Raw genomic sequence first — 25,224 nt, 5'->3', positions numbered from 1 at the left:
AGGAGAACCCCACAGTTCAATAACAGCTTCAAAACAGTTATCCTTGAGGGAGAACTCAGAGTTCTACATGCATTTACTTCTGGGGAGAGGAAAAAAACCCAAATCAACCAAGAAACCTATCCCTCCCCCCCCCCCCCCCCCCCCCGAACTAAATGGTTGTTTTAGTGGATATGTTTTGAAAGGAGACCAACAGAGCTGAGTATCTGAATCACTAAAATTCTCCCAGCACCTGAACAAATGCAAAACCGTCTTTCACGTACCAAATAACATCGGCAAGGAAAAATTAAGTACAACCTCAGGAGCTAAAGCTGAAAGAGCAAACGCTTAGCAGTATGTAGTGGTAACTTTTAGGTTAGAGGGAACACACCCTAACGCTTACTCCACCTTCACACAGCACCAACCCTAGTGAGGTACAGGCACAAGGCTGTTCAGCAGCCTACCAGGTGATTCGTGTGGGAAAGCAATATAAACCTTTTCAAGAGCCCCCTAACACGCAAAAATAGATAACGCAAGAAATAGCCCTGATTAATAACGTGATGTCCCTTACAAAGCACACTTGTAGAGCTAAGCCGAGCTTGTGATTTTGGCCCATGAAGGCTCTGGTTTCACACCCGTTCATTTTCGTAGCCCACTCTGGCGACTTCGGCTGCCCAGCGATAGCCATTTTCTGACCCCAAAGTACATTTTCCAGAGCTCGGCTACAGAGCTCTGCCACACTGGTTTTGTTTTAAGCGGCGACAGAGCAGATCTGACACCCGCACCCCCACCTCCCGCCTCCCACCAAGGCCGCCCCTTCCCCTCAGCGGCTCCCAGCGAAGCCACCGCCACCAGCCCAGCCTCCCCTCAGCAATGGAGGCGGCACCTCCCCGTGAAGGGCTGTAACCCCCTCAGCCGAGGGCGTGCCCGCTCCGCCGGGGCGGGGTTTGCCGTCTCCTCTTCTTCCCGCCCTTAGTTCTAGCCTCCCCTCCACCATGGCGTCTGCGGGCCTGACCTTCGTTCGGAGGCTGTGTTGGCGGCCTCTCTGCGAAATCAGGTGAGCTCCGGTCGCACCGTCTCAGCAGCAAGACTCTGCGCTGCCCTGCACCAGGGAGGGACCGCTTCGTGAGCTGCTGTCTCGCCGCTGTGCGCCCGGGGTGAGTGGCCGGCAGCGAGCCCTGGGTGGCTTCCCCACAGCCCTCACCTGCTCCTCTGGGGCTGCTCGGTGGGGTACCTCAGGGGGTCGGGAGAGCCGCCAGCGCTGGGCTGAGGTGCGAGTGCTCTGCGGCTGCGGGAGGGCCGGCCGCTGCCTCAGGCCTGGGCAGCCCTATCTCTGTCACACAGGGGCCCTGTGTGGAAACTCTGGGCTCTCCTGCCTGTGCTGCTTTGATGGCCTGGGTTAGCCTTCATATAGCCCATAGGGACCTGGTTAATATGCAGGGTGAGACATTGCTCTCATCCTGAGCTCAGAGAGGTAACTTTCTTGTTGAGCTGGAGGGGTTTCCAGCCGTACCAACCACCTTTTCAGTGTGTGAATACAATGTGGGAGTGGGAAATCTGGAGTTAATGCCTTCCTGAGGCAGATGTTTAACAACCGAAGAAACTGTTGGTTAGGCTTAGGGATAAAGTATTTGAAGCCATACTGATATATGGAGTCAAATGTGTGCTGGAATAGGTTGCCCAGAGAAGTGATTGCCTTGTCACTGGCAGTATTCAAGGCCAGGCTGTATGGGATGTTGAGCAGCCTGATCTAGTAGGAGCTGTTCTTGCCCATGGTAGGGGCTTGGAACTAGATTATCTTTAAGGCTCCTTCTGACCCAAACCATTCTACGATTCTGTGTTTTCTTGTTTGGCTTTTTTTGCCCCTCATCAGTCCCACAAACCAAGCTTAATTTCATACCTGGATAATTAAGGTTTCTTGTTAACACTACTACAGCTTTCCAGATAGTCATATAATTTCTCCTGTGGTGTGTCTTTATTGCAGGGGAGGTTTAGATTGGTTATAAGGAAGAAATTCTTTACTGTGAGGGTGGTGAGGCACTGGAATGGGTTGCCCAGGGAGGTTGTGAATGCTCTATCCCTGGCAGTGTTCAGGACCAAGTTGGATGAAGCCTTTCATGGCACGCTTGAGTGTGAGGTGTCCCTGCCTACGGCAGGGGGGGTTGGAACTAGATGATCTTAAGGTCCTTTCCAACCCTAACTGTTCTATGATTCTGTATTGCTCTTAAGCTGTTTCCAAATGAAGTGCTATGGGCACTAGTGTATGCTGCAGCAGCTGCATGCCTTCAGTGTTAGGTGGGTTGTGGAAAGCCAAAGGGATGGCTTGGCTTGCAAGTAGGTTTAGAATGGTGGGATTGACATTTTTATTGAAAATTATTAAACTGGAAACTCTACTATAAAGTTGTTTATGTATGAATAAGAATTGCAAAGTATGTTGATTTGTGGAATTTCCTTTTTCTGTCAAAACCAGCTTAATATTAAAAGATAAGTAAGCATTTGGTATGTTAAGTGTACTTGGTAAGCAAGTTCCTAAGTAAAATAGTGAAGCAGCCATCATCATACCAATAGATACCTGGGATACCCTGCTTGTTAACAACATGCAGATTTGACTGTTTTAATACACATTTTCATAAGAGAAATGCTTTTATTCAAGTATTTCCATTAAGCATGAGTGCATCTTGACCAGAAAATTGTGGTAATTTAAGCATTAAATAGTAAAATTTTTATCCCAAAACTTTGTGAGAAATTATTTGAAATATGTACATGAACATCTTAAGATACAGGGAGAAACAAAGAGAATATGAATTGTATGATCAGTGTGACTTTTGTCTTCATTTCAAAAAGAGAACGCTATAGGCAAGTTTTCTACAGATAAATAATACTAATTTCATACAGCTAAGTTGTTACAGTGGGAGGAAGGGGAAGCAATTCTAAATTGGAGAACATGTAAAAGACTGCCCTGCTGGACATCGTTAGGCTTGTGGAGTCATATGTGTTTGAAACAGCAAGATTATGTATGTGAAGTAAGGTCATAAATCAGTATTACTAATGGGTAACGGAGAGGAAGACTTACACAAATGTAAGTGCAAAATGAAAGACTACTTCTTGCCTTCTTGGCTGCTTTTGTTTGTTGATTTTTGTTTTGCTTTTTTTCCTCCTCAGCAGGACATTGCTAGTCTTTTCAGATGCTGAGTTGTGAGTTCCACAGGCTCTTCTTGCACATGCCAACATCTTGTCCTGCCTTGTTGCAATATGTAATTTCTCCAACTTTGAATTTGTCTGAGGAGGTGGAATACTGAGACAAATGGACATTCAAAGAGTTTTACAAGGGCTGTAACCATTCGACAGTCTTTGCATTCAGCTGCTTGAAGTTGGAGACCCGCAACTCTACTTCTGTGAGGCCATATCTGTGTATATGGCAAGTCAGACCACTGGGCACAGAATGTTTGCTGTTGGGAAAGCTGCATCCATGGTATTGTTTTCAGGGCTCCCTTTGGGCTAGTTGTAGTATGATCCTAGCACTATATGCCAATCAGTAGTTGGAAGGCATCTTGTGATGTCATGTAATCTAGAAAGGAATCTAATTTGCTTGTGCCAAGACAGCTCTACAGCACAAACCAGGGGAATAGAATTGGCAACAACTTGGACTTATTCCAAGAGAACTCCTGATCAAAAGCAAGGGAGTCGCATAGTTGCACTCTGACTTCCTAGTGTGTTCCTTGGTATAGTTATCTCAGCAACTGTAAAGGAGGTCAGATCTTAACAGGAACAATTTGTCCATGAGCTGTTCTTTTATTTCTCAGCAGCTCTTAAAGAGCCTTTTTCAGAGGAGCACTATTAAATGCTGGTCTTTGAAGTGGATTGAAAACCAGTTAATTTTCTGTTATGCTGTTGGTTTGTGCTTGCTTATGTGGCCTTGTTGGTCTTTGTCTATGCCTGGAATACTTCCTGCTTACAGTAAATCTGTTTTTACTCCAGTGTCTACTCTTCAGCTTGGGAAGCAGCAATCTTAAGGGTTTGAGTTTGCTTCCATGCTGGCTCTTGAATAGTATCCCAAATCTCCTTTTGGTTTCTTCTTATTATCTCATGACAAGGCATCTGCGTGTTTACTGACTACCTGCATAACAGGAACTCAGGCATTAGTAAGTCCCAGAACAGTATGCAACAGCCCTTACACAGTTTCTGCAACCCTTTTCTGCTTGTGTCTGGGAATTAATTGAACCTGCTCCCTGAATTGCTTCTCCTTTGCTTAGTAGTGCAGTTGCATTCGTTGGCCATTTTATCAAGGGCCCTTTGGTACATTGATTGCTAAAGCAGGACATTATAACCCTTCCATCTCCTCCTTTGCTTCCTGTCTGTCACTGAAGACCTTACAGCACTTTTTTGCGTTCTTTCCCACTAAGCCAGTGAGGTGTAGGTCCTGGGAAAAGGCCGGGGGGAGAGGGGAGTGTGTGTTGGTGGTGACAGATCTGTCTTGCTATGAAACTGCTTGTTATGGACAAATGCCTCTGTGGAGGGTGGAGGAAGAGCTGATCTCTTGCAATTGAGAGATTATTTCTGGCTTCACTGAATGGCTGTGTTCTGGGGCCTCCGTCAGTGAGAAGAGGCTCAGTATTCCAGGTAATACCATAACATATTTTGTTGCTGGTAAAGGTCTATTGACTGCATCATGGAGTTTTGTTTGTTCATTTTTAATATGCGTGGAGGATGTAAACAGGGTCTTCCCCTGCTGCAGATATGCAGTAAAGTTTCCTGCATTTGGGAATAATGACAGATGTCAGCATACCCAGAGTGCATGTAAGCCTTGTGGAAAACATCTTTAAGGCTCCTGTCATCCTGGAGATGGCCAGTAAGTTTGGTAATATCCCGTCTTCTGTCCTGTTTCTTTTTTCCAGGTTTGGCCATAAGGAGCTGATAGGCCTTAGAGGGAGTCTGCCTTGTAACTCTGTAGTGGAAAATGTTTACTCCTTTCTGTCAGTCCTATTCAGATAGCTGTAGTTTGGTACAGACATACAAATATTAGTGGCTTTGTTCTGATGTTCTTAGGCTGGAAGGCACAAGGCATTATTGCCTCTTCACTTCTCACCCACTTTCCTGCTGCCAGGTGCTATTTCTGTATTGCAGCAGCTGCTTTCCTTCTCTTTTCTACTGACTGCTGTCAGCCCCAATCCAATTCCCTTTTACAAGGAGGAGGATTGGATTTTTCTAGTGTTGCTCTCAAGTAACCTATCGGAGTATATTCTTAAAAACACTATTTGCTAACAGTCCTTATTCTTCTGTGGGTCCATACCAAAACCTCTGGTGCTGGCAGTAGAAGTTGCTTTATGCTTGCAACTTTTGCCCAGCTGTTAGAGCTTGCCTGATTTGGGTGTTATTTCTCTACCAGTGTTAGTGTGGCACAGGCAGCAAGTGCCCTGCAGCCTCCTAAATATCTGCCCACCTGCTAGCAGCTGGGCAGGCATACCTCCTGGCATGTTGATGTAGGAAATGTATCCATATACAGGGTTGTGTTTTATCCACAGTGCAAAACACATACCCTGATCCTACACTGTGGAGCCCTGTGGAATATGCTTTTTACTTGCAGTTGCTCTCTTACATGTGTTTTGGTTTCAGAGCCTCTTAAGTCATGCCTTTTGGTGCTGTGTCTGAGGTTGTACTAGCTTGCTTGCTCAGCTCTGTTCTATTTCCTAACAGCCAGAGGTTTTTTTTTCTGTGAAAGATTTCTTTATCAGATATCCTTGTCTTATGCTGGATTTCGTAGGTCTTAGGTACTCTGCTCTCCTCCTCCTGCTTAACTCTGCTTATCTTTTCAAACCAGGCTTCTAGCTCTAGTTGATGCTTGTGAGCCAAGTTGTCTTGCACAACCTTTGACTATCTGTGGACCATAGATCCTTGCACCAGAAGAATCAGGCACGGTACCTAATGCCTTGATTTTAAACCATATTTTGTTTGGTTTTGCCCCCAGTCTTGGTCTTTATTTCTTGGTGCAGATCAATACACAATTCTGAGATCTCATTTCTTTACCTTTTAAGCAGCAATAATTTTAAATAAAAAAAAAATCACCTTCTTTCTTGAAACTTTGCTCAGTTTGACTTTTGCAGTAATGTTTTGCAGAATACTGGTAAAATCAGCTTCCCCTAACATTGTGATGGAAAGGTGACTTTCAGAGTCTTTCTGAGAGGATCTTCATACCACCCATGAATTTTGAATTTGTCTTTTTTTCTTTAAGGGTTGGGATTCTGAAACACTGCTGTTAGAGGAAATTCATCCGCTGTCTTTTGACTACTGACCCTAACTAGTTAATGGAAAATGAACAATTAAATCTCTTAATGGGAGACTTTTTCTGCAAATACTGAGTTACTACATCTTGATTACACATGCTGGTTTACCAATATGGCTTAAAAGAGAAAAGGTAGTGGTGAAATGATTAAGCAGTTGTCCAGAGAAGTGGCATAACAGACTTGTGTACTTATTTAAACCCACCCTTAAACTGTTTTGAGCAGACACACATGCAACAGTTAAAATCAACAAAACAAAATCTGGAGCAGCAAGCTCACTAACTGTATGAAATTGAGCTGGATTTGAGAGTTCACATCTAATATCAAGCCAAAGTGTCTGGAAGTCTTGAAGATGGATTGGCTTGGAACACTGCTTTCTGTTGTTAATTTGCTTTGAAGCAGCTGTTCATTGAAGTTGGTGTGACCTTCTCAGTGTTGCCTGCTGAAGTCAGTGATCACTAGATGCTTCTGCAGTGGCTTTGCTGCTGAGTTCAGAAGAATCTGATAATATGAATTCAAGTAAGGTGGTAGTTAACTATTCTTTTTGTTACTGTATTTTGGAGAGAATGGCTGTTCAAGTCTAGCAAAGTGGGCTCTCATGTAGCTCCCACTTGACATAAGCAACCACTGTTTCTTTCTTACCCTTGTTTTTAAAGATAGTTATGAGTTTCTTGAGGAGAAAGAAAATACATTTTCAAATGTCTGTTTTTTAATGTAATATGGTGCTAGGAATTTTGAGCTCTTGCTGGGATAGAAGATACTGTCTTTGAATGGTACCATTCTAAGAAGCTACTCATTTCTTTCTTCCCTTATACTTCTGTCCTTGTGCATATTATGTTCTGTCTGCATCTGTGATCTGGTGAAGAGAGCAATACCAAGATACCTCATTCTTGCATAGCAGTCTTCAAGAAGTTGGTTTATTTCTAGCAAAATTTTTGGGATATTGCATGTATAAAGAAATTGAAAATACTTGAATGACAGGAAATCAGAATTCATAGTGCAACACATGACATTTTACCTGGGCTTGATATGCAGACTTAAATCACTGTAATGAACCATGTTTACGAGTAACCTCCATTTATAGTGATTCTAAAGTAGGCCCCAGGGGTTTTACTGGTAGTTATCCTTGCTAGAGTGAACACATACTGAAGATTGAACCAATTATGTCAGTCTCTTCTTTTTTCTACTCCATTTTTGTATTCAGCATATTTGTGATTTTTTTTTATATCCTGACTGTTTTATTATGAAAGTGTTTTAAGAATATTAAAAATAATTTAAATGTTGATCAGTGTGAAATGGTCCACCTAAAGCTACTTTATCTTGATATTGAGTTCAGATTGGATGTTTCATCGTTATTCTGATGTAGTAAATGATAGAGCCTTTCTCTTGTGATGAGCCAAAGCATTACAAGGGACCATTACAAGTTCCCTTGAAGTTCATTATAATAAAATTCAGACTGTACTCAGTAACTGTGAGCTAAGATTTTAAAGGTCTCCTAAAACCATCCTTTATTTCACAGAGAAACAGAAATCATTGCTAACTAATTCAGTACTAGATGCTCTGTGAGAAAAGAGGAAGCAAAAGTTTTCGTGGAATTGGTTCTAGCTAAGGCTTTCTTCCATTGAAACTCGAGCTTTAAGTCACTGAATAAGTGTGCTGTTTGTTAAGCTTTGGAGAGGTCTGAAAGTGATTAGCATGTAGCAACTTGATTATTTGCCAGCATCCTGTTTTTTAAATTATCCAGTGGTAGTCCTTTATCACTAAAAGCAATGATATTAAAGAAAAATTGTCAGAATTATATTTTATCAACTAGTCCTTTTAATATGAGCAGTGTTAAGTAATACAAGTTATCCAGCCATGGAAAAGAGACCATAAACTAGTAACTTCATTATTTTCTTCATAAGCTATTGACTTTTCCTGTCAACCTAAATACCTACAGAAAGGATAACAGCACTAGATAGCAATAAATTGTGTAATGTTTTGTGTTGTTTTGCTGTATGTGTGACAGCTACCTTTTTTCTGATAACTTGGAGTACTCCAAGTGGAAACTTCTGTGACTCAGTCAGTGAATTAAGTCTGTTTTAATTGAAGATTAAATGGAAATTACCACTGTGTTGTTTTAGGAAGAAGTAAATCCCACTTTGCCCTGAGTGCTATCTAAGCACATAGTTTAGTAGCTTTTTAACTGTGGTAGTGCAAAGCCATGTTTAAAACCAAGCAAATTAAAAAAAAAAAAAACACCTGCAAACTCAAAACCTTTCTACTCTCTGAATATGGTAGAGTCCTTTTAACCTGCTTACAAAAATGTTGCCTTCTATTGGCATCTGACTCCTCAGAAGGAAGGGTTTTTTTCTTCCCTCTCCCTTTGTTCATCCTGTGCCTTGCTCTGTGAAAGCTCTTTCCTAATTTAGGCAGTCAGGATTTTGGGCATTTTTTTTTTCCTGTCTTGATCCTGCAGATTGATATTTATGGTTGGACTTCCTGTCTATAACATTCATCTCAGTATTGTTTTTGTCCTTGAAGGTAGATTGATGTGGAGTGAGCCTGCCAGCTGAGAATTGAAACAGTCATAGTTCAATAGCAGATGTAGTCTTCCTATTTTGTGTGTCCTAGAACAGATCATTTCACTTCCTCCCCTGAAACAAACTTTGGAGGCTTTCACATGAAACCTAGAAGATCTATAGTTTCAAAGTCTAGTCTAGAGATGAACTGTTAAAGTTAGTGGGGTGTTTGTGTACTGTTTCGATATAACTAGCAGGTTAAACGTGTTTGGTTTTCACAGGATCACAGAGTGGTTGAGGTTGGAAGGGACCTCAGGAAGTCCTCTGTTCCAACCCCACCCCAGAAGCAGAGCCACCCACAGCATGTCCAGGAGCATGTCCATAAGACTTTTTAATATCCCCAGAGATGGTAATTTCACAACCTCTTTGGGCAGCTTGTGGTAGTGCTCTGTCACCCTTGCAGTAAGAAAGTGTTTTCTGGTCTTCACAGGGACAAGCTCCCTTTGGCTATTTATATATGTTACTGAGATCCTCCTGAGCCTGTTCTTCTGTAGGCTGAACAGTCCCAGCTCAGCCTTTCTTCATACACAAGTCCTTTAATAATCTCTGTGGCCCTCACTGAACCCTTCCCAGAATGTCCATGTCTCTCTTGTACTGAGGAGCTTGGGACTGAATGGAGTAATTCAGGTGTGGCATCACAAGTGTTGAGTAGAGGGGATTTCATTCTTAAGTCAGAATAAAAATGATTTCTTTAAGATTAGATTAACTGTGTTCTATGGATTCTTAGCTGACTCTAGCAGTCCAAATAAGTGGCTACTGTTGCCAGTCTTGCATGTGTGCAAGTACTTTAGCTCTAAACCCAAATTACCATCAGGTTTGTGTCAAGTAAATTTGCTCGGGTTTTTACAGGACATCTGTAGTTTTGTCTGGTGGTGGGTGCTGGAAATAGTGCCAAAATGAGCAAGTGTGTTACTTTGTGTGTAGGCCTTGTTTGTTGAACTCTAAATTATCTGAATTCTGGATTGGGACAGGACAAGCCATTGACAAATATTGCTTTGTTATTGTCATATAGTTTGTTCAGTGTTATTTGTGCCCATACCTTTTGTATCCATGTGTTATGGATTCTGGAGTGAAAGTATACTTCACACAAATTGTTTCCTTTCACTGGTTCAGCTGAATTGGCAGGGGTGTCAGTGGGTTTTCTAGTTGTCATGGTTTAAGCCCAGCTGGTAACTCGGAACCATGCAGGTGCTTGCTCACTACCCCCCCCCCCCCCAACGAGGGATGGGGAGGAGAATGTAAATCCCATGGGTTGAGATAAGAACAGTCCAGTAACTACGGTATAACACAAAGCCACTACTGCTACCACCAATAATAAGAATGGTAGGAGAAATAACAAAGGGAGAGAATATAGAACTAAAAGGGGAAAAGGAAAAGAAAACAGTAAACACAAGTGATGTGCAATATAATTGTTCACCAGCTACTGACTGATACCCAACCAGAGCAGTGATCTAGGCCTTCCCGGTAACTGCCCCCAGTTTATACACTGGGCATGATGTGCTGTGGTATGGAATACCCCTTTGCTAGTTTGGGTCAGGTGTCCTGTCTCTGCTTCCTCCTGGCTTCCCATGCCCCTCCTGAATGGTAGAGCATGAGGGACTGAGAAGTCCTTGATCAGAGTAAATATTACTTAGCGACAACTAAAAACATTGGTGTTATCAGTGTTGTTCTCAGACTAAAGCCAAAAACACAGCACTGTACCAGCTACTGAGAAGGAGAAAAGTAGCTGCTACAGCTGAACCCAGAACACTAGTGTGGATGGAAGCTCCAGCAGCTGGTTGTGTTCTTGTCATAAACTTACCTACTTGGCCAAAAGCCATTAACATCAAAGTGTATACTACTTTGCTCTCCCTACAGTCAACAAGATTTATCCTCAGAAGCAAAATAAAAGTAGCCTTTACCTTTCTCCATTAGCAACAAAGTTATTTTGGGTTTTTATTCATTACTGTTTTGTTAAAGCCACTTTGGATAAGAATGCATAAAGAACCTATTTGAGTTTGCTGTCCTCCAAATACTACAGTAATTTTTTAGTGATTCTTAGCAAGTGTCATGTATGAGTATCACAGCTCTATTTTTTTTTTCTGCTAACATTCATGGTTATAGCTTCAAATGTGTTTGAGAGGATGTCTACAAATCTTCCTGCTTTCAGAGATGTTTTACATGGACTGAGGATGTACAGGAAGTTGTCACACTATAGTTATTCACCATGTCCAGATAAGTCTGCTGGGAAGAGAGCACTTGGGGAGTTTTTGGGAAACAATGCCATTTTCCCTCCTAGCAGCTGTGATGAGAGAATATTAGCTGTAACTGTATACAGCATAAAGAGCAGACTGTTTCAGAGCTCTGAATGATAATCTAGATCTTTGATTCTTAGCTATTCTTTAATATTGGAAAAAGAAGTCTTAAGCACAGCTGAACCACTTACACTAAACAACAGTGATTCAGCACTTCAGTTTGCCAACAGACACATCATTACCCTGTAGTTCTTATATGTCAAAACAGCGTAGGAGTGTAAAATAGTAAAAGCTGATAAGGATTTGTATCCCAAATTTGCGTTTAGAACAGCTATTGAAATGTTCTAATGCAAAGGAGAAAGTAATTTGATGTTCATTTTTGTTTCTGTTTATGAAAGCAGCAGTAAGTAAATTGGTTGTGGAATATTTGCACTGCTTTTCTGCTAGCTAGACATACTGGAAATACCAGAACACTAGAAGCATTGCTAATACCTGACAGCAATATGTTTTAGTTACTCCACACTAACCACACTATAATGGAATATCACCAGGGGCTGTGCTGGTAGAACAAGGAGGGGTAGTTGTTTCCTTATGGGTATTCTTGTTTGGGTTCTTTTGTTTGTTTTCTTGGTGTTTGAGGTGTCCCTGCCCATGGCAGGGGAGTTGGAACTAGATGATCTTAAGATCCTTTCCAACCCTAACTATTCTATGACTCTATGATTCTATGGGTCATGGTTTAAAACCAAACTGCACAGCTCATCAACTCACTCCCCCCCCTCACTCCCCCAAATCCCGGAGAGTTAGGAAGGAGAATCCAAAGAATGTAGCCCCTATGGTTTGAGATCAGAACAGTTTAATAGCTAAGGTATAACACAAATCACTACTGCTACTACTACTACAAACAATAGCGATAAAGCCAATAACAAGTGAAGAGAATACAGCACCTCACCAGCCACTGACCCATAACTCACCCCACCCTGACCGACTGAGCACCAACCAATACCTCCTCCATCCCCCCAGAGTTCCAGCCCTTCCGGGTCTCTCCCTCTTACATCCTGGGTATGGCGTGCTATGGTATGGAATACCTCTTTGGCTAGCCTGGGTCAGGTGTCCTGTCTCTCCTTGCTCCCTGCAGAGCATGAGGCTCAGAAAGTCCTTGGACAAACCAAACATTTGAGCAGTAACTCAAAACATACTTGCTATCAGCAACCGTTCCCAGCCCGAAAGTCAAAACACAGCACTGCACCAGATACCAAGAAGGAGAAAAAATGACTGCTACTGCTCAAACCAGGACACCATGTTATCACCATGATTAATGAAACTTTTTATTTCCTCCAGTGAAACAAATGCATTGATTTTTGGAGAATAACTTTGGTGCTGATGAGACTTTCTTAGGTATGAAGATGGGCTGAGAAAGTTGGGACTGTTCAGCCTGGAGAAGAGAAGGCTGCATGGAGACCTCCTAGCAGCCTTTCAGTATCTGAAGGGGGCCTGCAAGGATGCTGGGGAGGGACTTTTCATTAGGGACTGTACTGATAGGACAAGGGGCAATGGGTTAAAACTTAAACAGGGGAAGTTTAGATTGGATATAAGGAAGAAATGCTTTACTGTTAGGGTGCTGAGGCACTGGAATGCCCAGGGAAGCTGTGAATGCTCCATCCTTGGCAGCATTCAAGGCCAGGCTGGACAGAGCCTTGGGTGAGATGGTTTAGTGTGAGGTGTCCCTGCCCGTGGCAGGGGGTTTGGAATTAGATGATCTTAAGGTCCTTTCCAACCCTAACTATTCTATGATTCTATGATTGGTTCTTGATGCATGAAGAAATAAAGTTACTCTGGCTGCTAAGTTGATGTTAATCTAATGCTAGCCTCCTTCAACCTACTGACTTGGAGTGCTAAGTCAGCCTAATGCCACAGAGCATGGTAGTAAGTGATAGCAAAGCAGGGCTTAACAGAGTGAGCCTGTGAACTTGTGAAGTACAGACTGCTTTGCATGCAAGTTAGTTGACTTGTGGGTTGGAAGCTATTGAAGTTGCTGTCATGAAAACTTTGGGGTTTGGGTTTTAACTCAAAGGAGCAACTCAGTTATTTTAACTGTGTTTTCATTTTTTTGTCAGTGTTAGATATTAGGAAACATATCAGTTACAGAAATTTGAGCAGACAAAAATTGTTAGGGGTAGTCTCTGCTTATCCATCTTCTGAATGAAGATTAATTTCTTCTGTCTGTGTTCTGAATTAGTTTAGCTCTAATAAATAGCAGAGGATCTCGAATGAGATGCATACAAATGAGGTGAAAGTAGAAGTTTTCACATGAGAGAGTTGTGAAAGCAGGTGCAGCCTTTTCCAGGGTGACAGAGGTTACAAGGAAGATGTTCATGTGTCAGATACTGTTACTCCACATTTCCCAGTGTAAGAGAAGAAACTTGAAAGGACAGGACTAGAAATTAATAGCTGAAGTAATTTGACTTCATTAGCGTAAAAATTGTCAAGTTGAGGTTCTGTAGTAAGTCATTATCAGTACCTACTACCCAACTCCTGTTTGTAACAAAGTCAGTACAACTTACAAGGATACTGCTTTCCACCTAGAAGTCTGACAAGATACTGTAGCAGACTTCATAGTCATTTGATAGACATCCATGAAAACCAACATAATTCTGCAGGGAGAGAAAAAGATGACCACAACAAAGCACTAAAACCAAACAAAAATGAAGCAACCTGAAAAGAGTATACGATAAGAAATAGTGTGTTTAATCAAATGTTCTGAAGTTCTTTGGAAGAAGCCTGTAACAGGGTGGCATAAAGAGAGAGGGTTGCTTTGCTTTTACAACCAGAAGGCCTTCCTCACAGAATCCTCTGTTTTAATTAGCCATCCACCCTTCACATACCACTACTTTTTTCTCTAACACCAACAGAGTGATTGCTCCAAAAAAGCCACAGTTGCTCAGTTTGCTTTAGCACTGCCAGGTGTCTCTTCCCAGCTCAGCTCTAGGTACCTTGTGCAGAAAGGAAGACAGAGGTATGACAGAAGTTTGATATTAGGCCTTTCTACCTTCAGCTGAGTGGGGGAAGCCCTTATTGCTGTGTAAGTGCTTGGGCTATGTGAAAATATATCAATCCTTAATGTTACATTATTGTGTAGGTAAATAGCTGTTTGGTTTCAGTAGCTTATCACCAATGGCATGAAGAATGATGACTTGGGCAACCTGCAGATTAAAACTTCTAATGATTTTTATATTAACAGCACAGACAGTAGCTTCTTCTTGCTCAGCAAAATAAAGTGAAGTACAGATTTATTGCATGCAGAAAATACTGCAAGTGAATATGAAAAATTGTAACGTTATTTCTAAGTTACAGAGAAAACTATGATGTAGTGGTACTGCTAATGTTTTGGTCATCGTTGTTATTTGGTTATCAATCTTTTTCCTTTTCTTTTAATCTTATTTTTAAAGATTCTGATATAAAGTCTTGGGGGAGGGGGAACGAAATAAGAGCAATCAGTGTCAGCTTGAATTTCTTTTTCCAGATGGTCCACTTACTTTCTCATGGTTACTGTTTAAATACTGGTTTCAATTCCCCTCACATGCTTAATTTCCTAACAGCTGCTGCAGTTGCCAACAGTGGCAACCTTTCCCACCAGCTCTGTTCCTACATGGCTTGGTGTAGCTGAACTAATGATCAATGGTTGCTTTTCCTTCTCCAGATCCCTTTCTTTCTTCTCTGAAGAGAAAAATCAGTGTAATTTTGAGGGAGGATCGAGATAAGAGAAGTGCTACTGAAAGCTGGGGTGGTCGGAAGCCTGTAACTCTGCTTGGAGTGAGAATACTCCATGGCCAGATGCCAGTAGGCATGGACTACCCTGTCACCTTGTTTCACCTTGTTAGGGAAGGCTCATGGTTCCTCCACTATGGATGCGTGTGGCACAGCATCAGGAGGACAGTGAGCAAGGAGGACTAATTTGGTTTCCCTCTGGCTTTACTTGTCAGCAGCTTTTCAGAGAAGCAGTTGCTGGTGCCCGAGTGCTCTGAGTAAGTTTCAGGCTTCTGAACCCTGTAGAACTGCTGAAGCTCTGGCTGGTGCCTCAGAAACAGTGATGGGCTGGGCAATGTATGCTGTCCTCTCTTAGTAGAGACTCTTGAGAGGCACGTAATCAGAAGCTTGTTTTAGGTTATAACCAAACATTTGGCACCTTGAGGTTTGTGGGCATTGATTGCTTTGTATCCTGACTTAAAATAATAAAAAAAACCAACCCAAAAGACTTCAGCAACAGCAAACCATGATTTTGTTTAATTTTCTCTTAAGATAGAAAGAACATGAGCAGAAATATTGCCACCTTATGATTCTTTCATACCAGGTGTGTGTGAAATGGCAATAGGCGGTAACTGTGCTGCTCACTGTTCCTCATAAAGAATGTGTGGAAAGAGCAGTACAAAAGATCACAGCACCTAGTGATAGTTATCATGGCAAAGAAGAGCTGTCATATTTATTATCTGAAGTATTACACTGAATGTACAAAAGATACATCATCTATTAAGCATGTGTTCCAGGATCCATCGAATGGCAGTTTAATGTACTGCTGGCTTCTGTCTGACAACACTTCCTGTTCTTTTTCTTCCTTGTCTCTAAAGCTAGTTACAGTAATGTGAAATGAGCATTTTCCAGCTCTGTTGGGAGTTTTAAACCCACATGTTTCTAGCACCACTCACTGCTTTTAATCCTAATGCATTTTTAACTGCTTCTGTCTGTGCTTTATTTCCCCAGGATCTACTAATGTTTTAAAGAAAACCATTTATTAAGTAAGTGGAAGATGGATTTCAGGTATATCCATCCTTTCTTTTGCTGAGCATGTCTGATATTTTCTGTGCAGAGATCTTTTGGCTTCTGTGTATTGTTAATGAGGAAACTGCTAAGTTGCTTTAAAAGTTGAAAGTGAGCAGCCATCTTTTTACAAAAAGTTGATATTTTTAAGTCCATAAAAGCCCTTATGCAAGTGACAGGGCTACACAGTAATGAAAGGTCCTGTCTTTACCAAATTTTGCAGTCTTTGCTAATAATATCAGTGAGAAGCTACTTTCAGTGTAACTGACTTTTCAAATCTTACTTATATAATATGCTTGAATGTTTATTATTATAAGAGGTGTTTATGTGAACAGGGCAAACAGCGGGCTTGCAAGATATCCTGAATGGCAACAAATCATACCTGTAGTGTGCTACAACAGCCTTTCTTGCCCTGTAGTCACTGGGATTCTGGCATGCCATCGCTGTGCAGTCCCAGAGATGGCAGTGCTGTTGTGTGTGCGGACATGTGGCAGTGAGTTACGTCCTCACTCTGTGGCCTACTTTGGGTAAAGGAGCTCCTACCTGATATTCATGTATCCCTCTGAGGAATGCCGAAGATGAACAAAATGTGAAATAACTTAATGTTCCCTTTGCATTTTCATCCTTAATAAATAATGTCAGCTTAGCCTTAGCGTGTTGGCAACTGGTGATCATGACTGGTGCATAGTAAATGTCCAGATCAGAAAGCAGATAGAAAGTAGTGAATCACTGATATCCTATAGAGAATTAAGCTACAAGCAGCGAGAGCGAAAGAGGGTTTTTTTTTTCTTATAACCAGGCTTCAATAAAGCAGGTAAGTTGCACAATCTCCTATTACAAATCAGTAGGTAATGAGGAAAAGAAGAATGAAAGATGGAATGTTAGAAGTGGGTAGATAACTAACTTTACCCAAACATTTTTGTAGCTAAGAATTAAAACTGGATATGACCAAACAGCAAAGCGAAGTTGCTCTGAGACTTGACTTACTGAAAGATCATTCCACGTGCCCCAACCAGACTTCTTTTATTCACCTAATTGTTTTCTATTCCTCTTCTTAGTTGTTCACTTTGCGTTAATAAGGAAGAGTACTTGTGACTTGCTAAATGCTAAAATCCCTTAACTGTGAAAATATGTGTGTACATACCTTCAGACTGGCTGATATGCTATTCCCCTCTCCCTAGCTGCCCATCCTCAGTTCTTGTTAATTTATGGTCACTATGAAATCTTGCATAAAAAAGATTCTTAAAGCGTATTTATAATATTGCCCGTAGCCAAGCTGGAGTGGATTCTTGATTGTCAAACATGGTGTAACCCCAAATCTGCCTTGTAAGCATTGAAACCACTTCAGTATAGTCGCTGCCTAGACTGACAAATAAAACTGTACCTGATACACAGATAATCTTAGGAACAGCAGCATTCAAATAATCCCAAAGATGGCTAGCAAAACTGGAGGAAGAAACTCAATCAAACCCAAAAGAAGTCTCCACAAAGACCTTATTGCTGTGTTTCAGTTCTTAAAAGGGGCCTATAAGGAAGTTGAGGAAGAGGCTTTTTAGCAGGGCCTGTTGGATGAGGGGTAGTGGTTTTAAATTAAAGAGGGAAGATTCAGGCTGGACATGAAGAAAAAAATTCTTTACAATGAGCTTGGTAAAATACTGGCACAGGTTGCCCTGAGAGGTGGTGGATGTGCCATACCTGGAGTTGTTCAAGGCCAGGCTGGATGGGGCTCTGAGCCACCTGCTCTAGTTGAAGATGTCCCTTCTCATTTCAGGGAGGTTGGACTAGATGACCTCTGAAGCTCCCTTCTAACCCAAACTATTCTACGATTCTTGCACTCTCGCTTTCTTCTTCCTGTATATGTGACTTTAAGAATATGTTTGAAGATAGAACATAGTGGTTACTTTCAGATCCTGTGACTTCAGGATAGACAAATCAAAGAAACTCAGTGTTAAAAAAAATGGAGTCTGTACCCATTTAGGTACATTTTTCCTGTCCAAGGTATTTTTTTTGCTGCTGGAGATGAAGTCCACAAGGTTGGCCTCCCAGATGGTTAAGGGATAAACTTGTTAAACTCTGACACAGTTTTCTAGACACATCAGTTTGAATGTTAGTGAAACTGGCAGCTGGTTAATAGTGTTTGTCTGGATACATTGCTTGTTAATAAAGGCCTACAGCTGCTCAATTTAAGTAAAAGACTTTCTGTTCCTATAGGCCTTTTTGATAGCCTATTCCATTTTGTATTGTTCAGATATTTTTTACCAACATAATTTTTTGAAGGAGAATCTGAAATTGCTTCTATTTGAAAGAATTTCTGTGTATAACAGAAAATATTCTTTCCATGTCTGTCATTCAAACACAGTAGCCCCATGATACCAGTAACGTAGGTTTTACTAACACAGAAGATCTGTAATAGGACTTAAAACCAATAGTTGTTACAAATATTCTTCTTTACAAGACAACTAAAGCCTTCTATCTGTATGAAATGTAAGCGTAATCAAATTAATTGGGCACAGTTGGCATTCTTCACACTATCTGCCTGCAACTTTTAGGCTTGCAACAGAAAATAAGTTTTATTTGAGAAGAGCAATGGAATTATTTTTGAAACCAAGCAGTAGAATTTCTTTAAAATTTGCATTGGGTGTGTAAAAAAAGGTAGAATTTTAGTGCTAGGTATGACTTTTAAATGATGGTTCTGTCGTGGTTTAAAACCAAGTCCGCGCAGCTCATTCACTCACTCCCCCCCTTGTTCCCCCCACTCCCAGAGAGTTAGGAAGGAGAATCCAAAGAATGTAACCCCCACGGGTTAAGATAAAAATGGTTTAATAACTAAGGCATAACACAAATCACTACTGCTACTACTACTACAAACAATAATGATAAAGCCAATAACAAGTGAAGAGAATACAACACCTCACCAGCCACCGACCCATAACTCACCCCGCCCTGCCCGACCGAGCACCGACCGATACCTCCTCCATCCCCCTAGAGCTCCAGCCCTTCCGGGTCTCTCCCTCTTACATCCTGGGTATGACGTGCTATGGTATGGAATACCTCATTGGCTAGCCTGGGTCAGGTGTCCTGTCTCTCCTTCCTCCCAGCCTCCCCTCCTCCCTGCAGAGCATGAGGCTCAGAAAGTCCTTGGACAAACCAAACATTTGAGCAGTAACTCAAAACATGCTTGCTATCAGCAACCATTCTCAACCCGAAAGTCAAAACACAGCACTGCACCAGATACCAAGAAGGAGAAAAAATGACTGCTACTGCTCAAACCAGGACACCAAATTGTTAACAGATTAATGATTAAGGATTCTATCAGTCTGCATTTGAGATAATCATTAATTTTTCAAATCAGACTGATTATGAAATCTATCATATATGATGTTCTAACATGACAGCTGTGCCTGTAATTTAGAATGGGAAAGCTGGAGGAGGGTTGGTTTTTTTTTATGGGAATTTTTTCATGTAAACTGCTAACATTTTAAAAATAGTAAAAATGCTTGACCTGTGTTGCAATTTAGGTAAAAAAAGTTGAGACAAGGTGCTTTTTTCCTATTGAAACAAGCTGAAGTTATCAGACTTTCTGGGTTTTAATTCCAAACTGTTGAAGTAAACTTACTTTTAGAAGTTGGGTTTCTTTTAGTTGGGTTTTTTTTTCTGGAATTACCTTTTTTTTTTTTTTCTGGTGGAAAGTTGTTCTCCCAGAATATTTTACCACTTTTCCCACTCCTCCTTCCCCCCACCAATGTGTTTGCAGGCTATTTCACAGCCAGTCTTTTGTCAAAATACATTTTGAAATTAGTGTCCGCTTATGCTGCCCTGATTGAAGAATGGGGCTTTCAGATTGAAGTGGCTTGAGACAGAAGATCATGACTTGAAAAGATCACAGAAAGCAGGCTGTATATTCAGTTTAGTTCATTGACGTAAAGCTGTTAATCTTTTAGGTTGGAAAAGACCTTTAAGATCTTAAGGTCCAACCATTAACCTAACATTACCAAGTCCACCTCTAAACCATGTCCCTAAGCACTCCATCTACAGGTCTTTTAAATACCTCTAGGGATGGTGACTCCACCATTTCCCTGGGCAGCCTGTTCCAGTGCTTGGCAAGAAGAAATTATTCCTAGTATCTGACCTAACCTCTTCTAGTGCAACATGAGGCCCTTTCCTCCTGTCCTATCAGTTGTTACCTGGGAGAAGAGATCAACACCCACCTCCTTACAACCTCCTTTCAGGTAGTTGTAGAGAGCGATAAGGTCCCCCCTGAACCTCTGTTTCTCCAGACCAGACAACCGCACTTCCCTCAACTGCTCCTTATCAGACTTGTGCTGCAGACCTTTCACCAGCTTCATGCTCTTTTCTGGACCTGCTCTAGCACCTCAATGTCTTCCTTGTAGTGAGAGGCATAAAACTGAACACAGCATTGGAGGTGTGGCCTCACCAGTGCCAAGTACAGGGGGATGAGATTCAAACCATCAATAAAAATATTGTGTTTGTTATTTGGTTGTCATACCTTGTAGTGCTCTGATTTATTCCAGAAACAGTAAAAGGTTAGTTTACCACTAGTACTGTTTAGCGGTTTAAATATGATCATTTGGTATATTACTGCATAGTTTCTTTGTCATCTAGCAATGTTAAATCTAGCACTTTACATCCTAGGCAGAGATAGCATCATGTTCTCCAAGGTCAATTATGTGGCAGCTAAAGCAAACTTCTAAAGCAACTTTCATATGACTTTTACTATCTTGCTGCTTGTTATTGTTTTGATCAGTGTGAGTACAAATACTTTGTTTTACATTTACTTTAAACATGTTAAAAAGCAGCGTGTTCATTTCTCCTCTAGTCTTACACAAAAACTAAGCAATGGGTTTTTTTTTGTGCCACTTACTAACAGGCGAGCAGAAGCTGTTTGCATTCCAACAGTTCACCTGCACATGACTGCAGCCACCATGCAAGTCAGCCAGAAGGACTTTGAAAAGGCTCAAGAACAACTGAAGCTTTTGAAAAAGGATCCTGGGAATGAAACTAAGTTGAAGCTCTATGCTTTGTTTAAACAGGTAGGCTTGCTTTATTTTGTTTTGTAAGGAGCATTTGTAATATGAAAGATGGACCTGTGAAATACTTGCTTAAAATAAGGGTTGTTCAAATGTATTGTACCTTAATAAGTTCTTCATTTCAGGTGTTCAAATTCTGTTCTTGAAATGCCAGCCTCTCAAACCCTGCCTAAGTTCTGAGGGAAACCAAACCTGTTTTATAAATCATGCTTTGAATAGAAACCTTTATTCAAAGAAATAGAGCCAAATTGCATCCATTGTGTGATGCCTTCCAAATAGCATATATTGATGCACCTCTGGAAAAATGGCTTGTGCTTCCTCTTAAATCTGTTGTATCTACAGTCAGTCAGCTGGGCCTGTAAGATAAGGGTGTTGACATTTGAAGGTTGATTTCTGGATGGCTTGATTGTTTTCTTTTTGTGTGGTCATTGTAGGGTTTTTTTGTCTCCTTTGTTTGGTTTTAAACTTCAAGGAGCTGTACCTCCACACTTTGAGTGAAGGCTGTTGTTTTCTACAGAAAGGAGGACCTTTGTAGAAAGAGCCACGAGTCCTTAGTGGGGTTTGTACTAGTATTTGGGGAAGTAATTGTGGGTAAAGATTGGCTGTGGGGTCAGTACAGGCTGTTGCTTATACTGAAGAAGGCAGTCAATTGCTCCCTTAAATAAAAACTTGGGTAGCTGACTGTTCCAGGTAGTTTTGTTAGTTAGTAATAATGAGCTCATAAATGTATGCTTTCTTTTCTGCCTCCTACTTGAAATATTTCTCTCCAGTGGTGTGTTTTCCAGGAAAACTGATCATGGGATACTTGAGGATAGCTCAGACTCTTGCAGTTTAACTGGTCTACTACCCTTGCTCACAGTAGGACCAACTTTGAAGCAATATATAACTTAATAGATCCTATGCAATGTTTTCTTTGTTCACACAGCTTACAAGTATTTAACTTTCTTTTTAAGTATGAAACTTCTGCTGTTTTTGAGATAGGAGTACTTAGCATGCATGGGTGTTTTGATAACTGGCATCTCATATTAGTTAGGTTCTTCTGAAAGCCCAGCACCAGATGTCAGGGAATTAGCAGACACTGAAAGTTCACACAGCATGAAGTTAGCTGAATATTGCCCAATCCCGAGGTATGCCTTCTGTCTCAGAGTTGAATTATGTATCCTGACCAGATAAATATTCCTAACAGTCATCAGCTTTTCTACAAAGGCATCTGAACATTAATCAAAGGTTTAAGTTGTTTCAATCTCTTTTCAGGCTACCGAAGGTCCCTGCAATGCTCCAAAACCAGGTATGCTGGACTTTGTCAAGAAAGCCAAATGGGATGCATGGAATTCTCTTGGCAATTTGTCTCAGGTGATAATACCTATCATTTAACTTAGATGCTTTGTAGATTACCTTTAAGTGCCTGGTCTGTAAGTGAATTCCTGATGTCTAAACATACTGTATGCTACTTCAGCAGCTCTGCTGCAGGTGCCAGAATGTTTTGCACTGTATTCTACAGACATTTCACTGCTTTAATTTTTAGGAGATTTTTCTACTGTGTAAGCCTAGTTCTATATTAATACTATCAGCTTCTGTCAGTGTAAAAGATCTTGTGTGTGTAGCAAGTTCCAATAAAAAGGTTGTTTTTCACGTTGTGTTCTATTCTGCCATTCTCTTTAAGAAAGATGGATTGAGCTTCTCAGTTCTTACAATAAAGAACAAATCTGTGAATACAGCATATTGATAATTTTGCCGTTTTAAAATGCCAGTCTCTTATGCCACTAAAAGACAAGGAAAAAATGGAGTATTGAGAGCCTCTCTTTGTTCTTTCTCAGTATATCTTGACATCTTTAATACCTTTCATAACCTTTAGAGAAGTCTACTTTAAATGAAGCAAACAGGAAGAATAAAGATACAAAGTTGTATAAGCGTTCTTTTCTTCATGCAGACTACTAGAGTCTGACATTGTAGACCGCTACCACAGTTTCTTCTGCTACTATTAAGTGAAGGAAACATAAGCTTTGCAAACCAGCTGTGTCACTGCTGCATTAGGCTTGCTGTTCAGGAGTAGTTTCTGAGGTCAGTAAAAGATACTACTTAATCACTATGGGGTTTTGCATTTTTTTTCTTTTAAAAGAAAACATGCTTCATTTCAGTCACATAATATATTCATGTGCTGCTTTATGGTTTCTAGGGTGTGTTTTAGTTATGTTGTGTGGTGGGCTTTTTCTTGAGATAGCTTTGCAGTTTTTAGGAGTAGCCAAGAAACAGAGTACTGAAAAGAATCTCCTCTTGGAAATCACAGTGGAGAAGGAATAGACAATTTCACTTGCTACAGATCATGAATTATAGAGTTGTTTGGAGTATATTATTTTTTTCAAGAAAATAGGTTGTAACAACCAAGAACTTAGAATTCTTTTAAATTATTTCTTACTGTAGAAGTACAGAGGGAGGATTCTTCGGGCTTTTGCATGTTGGTTTTGGGCTAAATGAAAACTAGTGTCTTCAAATGAAGTAGACCCATTTCAGCAGTCCTTTTTTCAGCAGCACATGTTCTAAAATAAAAGCTTTCATTTTGTTGGAGAGATGACCAACTGCTAAGTAGAAACAAAGGACCCATGGAAATGTGTAAATATGTAGGAATATGACAGAGGTCTCTCTGATAATCTTAGCTGTGGATGGGGGCACTTCTCCAATAAAATAAATGTCATCCTCCCAGCATGTGTACTTTTATTTTGGAGATCCATGGCTGCTGCTTTCCAGATGACTTTAAGCATGATTTGCAGTGTTTAAATGCAGTGTGTTCCCCTTCTCTCCCTAATTAGAATGCTTTCTAACTGAGTTTTGCTTGGTTTTTTGTCCTGAAGCACAGTGTCACTTCCCTCTTCCCCCCCTGACTCCCCAGGTATCCATTTTATGAATAACATAAACATGTCTCTATTTCAGCTTTTGATGATCTAGTGTGGGTTTTTTTGTCATCCCTCTCCCCCTCTCCTTTTCTTGCATTACAGGATGATGCCAGACAGAAGTATGCTGACCTTGTTGCAAGCCTGGTCTCTGCAGAACCTGCTGTGCAGAAGGAAGAAGTTTCCCCAGAAGAGGGCAGGCATGATGGCTATGAAACAATAATAGTTACCACCAAAAATAAGATCACAAAGATAATGTTTAACCGACCTGATAGGAAAAATGCCATCAACCACAAGGTAAAGAGATTAACATGGGAGGATTAATATTTTTTTCTTTCCTGGATAAATGACTTAAGTGTTTAAAGAATCAGTACTACAGGCTTAGCAGAGCTGACTGAAGCATGGTGGTCTGAATTTTGAGGGCTTAGTATCTTGACTCCAATGACAACCTAAGGAATAAATATCCAGTATATAATGAAACTGTTCAGCTAAAACTTTACAGATTGGGGTTTTCTATGTCTTTTGGTTTCTTTCAAACTTAATATAGGATTACAGTCGGCACTAAATTAAAATGGCAAACTTGCAGGAAGATTAGCCTGTTTTGTGGGTACAAGATGGGGCTGTACTTTGATTTTATTTCTTTTTATTATTTTCTCTTATGCAGATGTACAGGGAAATTATCAAAGCGCTTCAAGAGGCTGCAAAAGATGATTCTACCATAGCAGTTATTACTGGTATGACACTTCACATTCCTCTCTTGGATTTGTTTTATATTGTGCCAAAGTACAGTACTAACATGAGCCATCTACCTGTATTTAGACTAAGCTAGAATTATTTGAGGAAATTCTTTTCTCTAATATAGACTTAAGATTTTTCCAAAGTACTTGGGCAATATTCTTTCAAGGTGGTGTTTCAAATCCTTTAGCAAGTTTGATGTTATATCAAAACCTTTGAGATGAGAAGATAGACATGGAATACTCCTGAAGGGCTTTATTACTTTGTGTAGCTGAAATATCTGCTCCACGGCATCTTCATTACTGTTTTTGAAGTTAATTGATATGGGTTTAGTCAACTTTATCTCATCCTGTGGTACGCTGGAACATACGAAAATCCAGTGCCTCAAATCCTGCATTGGCATGGCAAGCAGAGAGTTTATACTACATATTTACCTATGATCACTGGAAAAAAAAGATGGTTTATATTTACTTTTCCTCCATGGCTGTCATGGAAAAGGATTGGTCAGGCAAGTTACAACCTGGCCCAGCCATATACATTGCAATCACCAGGTGTGTGCAGCTAGATGATTGCAGTAACAGTTTGAAATAGAAGCCCAAACTCGGCTGTCTGTGACATCTAGCTGCTCTAGGGACATGTCATTGGGATTCTCTAGAGGGCAGTTTGTTGCATCTCTGCTAACTATGACAAGG

The 25,224-nt window shown here is 40.8% G+C and overlaps 1 protein-coding gene across 2 annotated transcripts in view; it reads left to right on the top strand.

The window, feature by feature from the left end:
• The first annotated feature begins 924 nt into the window (after nucleotides 1-924).
• ECI2 (enoyl-CoA delta isomerase 2) overlaps nucleotides 925-25,224 on the top strand; it is a 32,984-nt gene continuing 8,684 nt past the window's right edge. Inside the window, exons 1-5 of one of the 2 annotated variants that reach the window (XM_031049680.2) lie at nucleotides 925-1,033; nucleotides 20,750-20,912; nucleotides 22,164-22,262; nucleotides 23,903-24,094; nucleotides 24,462-24,531. In XM_031049680.2, coding sequence (XP_030905540.2) covers nucleotides 972-1,033; nucleotides 20,750-20,912; nucleotides 22,164-22,262; nucleotides 23,903-24,094; nucleotides 24,462-24,531 — 586 coding nt within the window. In that variant the 5' untranslated portion in view covers nucleotides 925-971. Of the gene's footprint in view, nucleotides 1,134-20,749; nucleotides 20,913-22,163; nucleotides 22,263-23,902; nucleotides 24,095-24,461; nucleotides 24,532-25,224 lie in introns of both variants that reach the window. The other variant, XM_005149918.4, reaches the window with a different exon arrangement.

This window comes from Melopsittacus undulatus, chromosome 1 (assembly GCF_012275295.1).
Source record: "Melopsittacus undulatus isolate bMelUnd1 chromosome 1, bMelUnd1.mat.Z, whole genome shotgun sequence".
Classification (NCBI taxonomy): Eukaryota; Metazoa; Chordata; class Aves; order Psittaciformes; family Psittaculidae; genus Melopsittacus; species Melopsittacus undulatus.
This window is presented reverse-complemented; position numbering and strand designations above follow the sequence as displayed.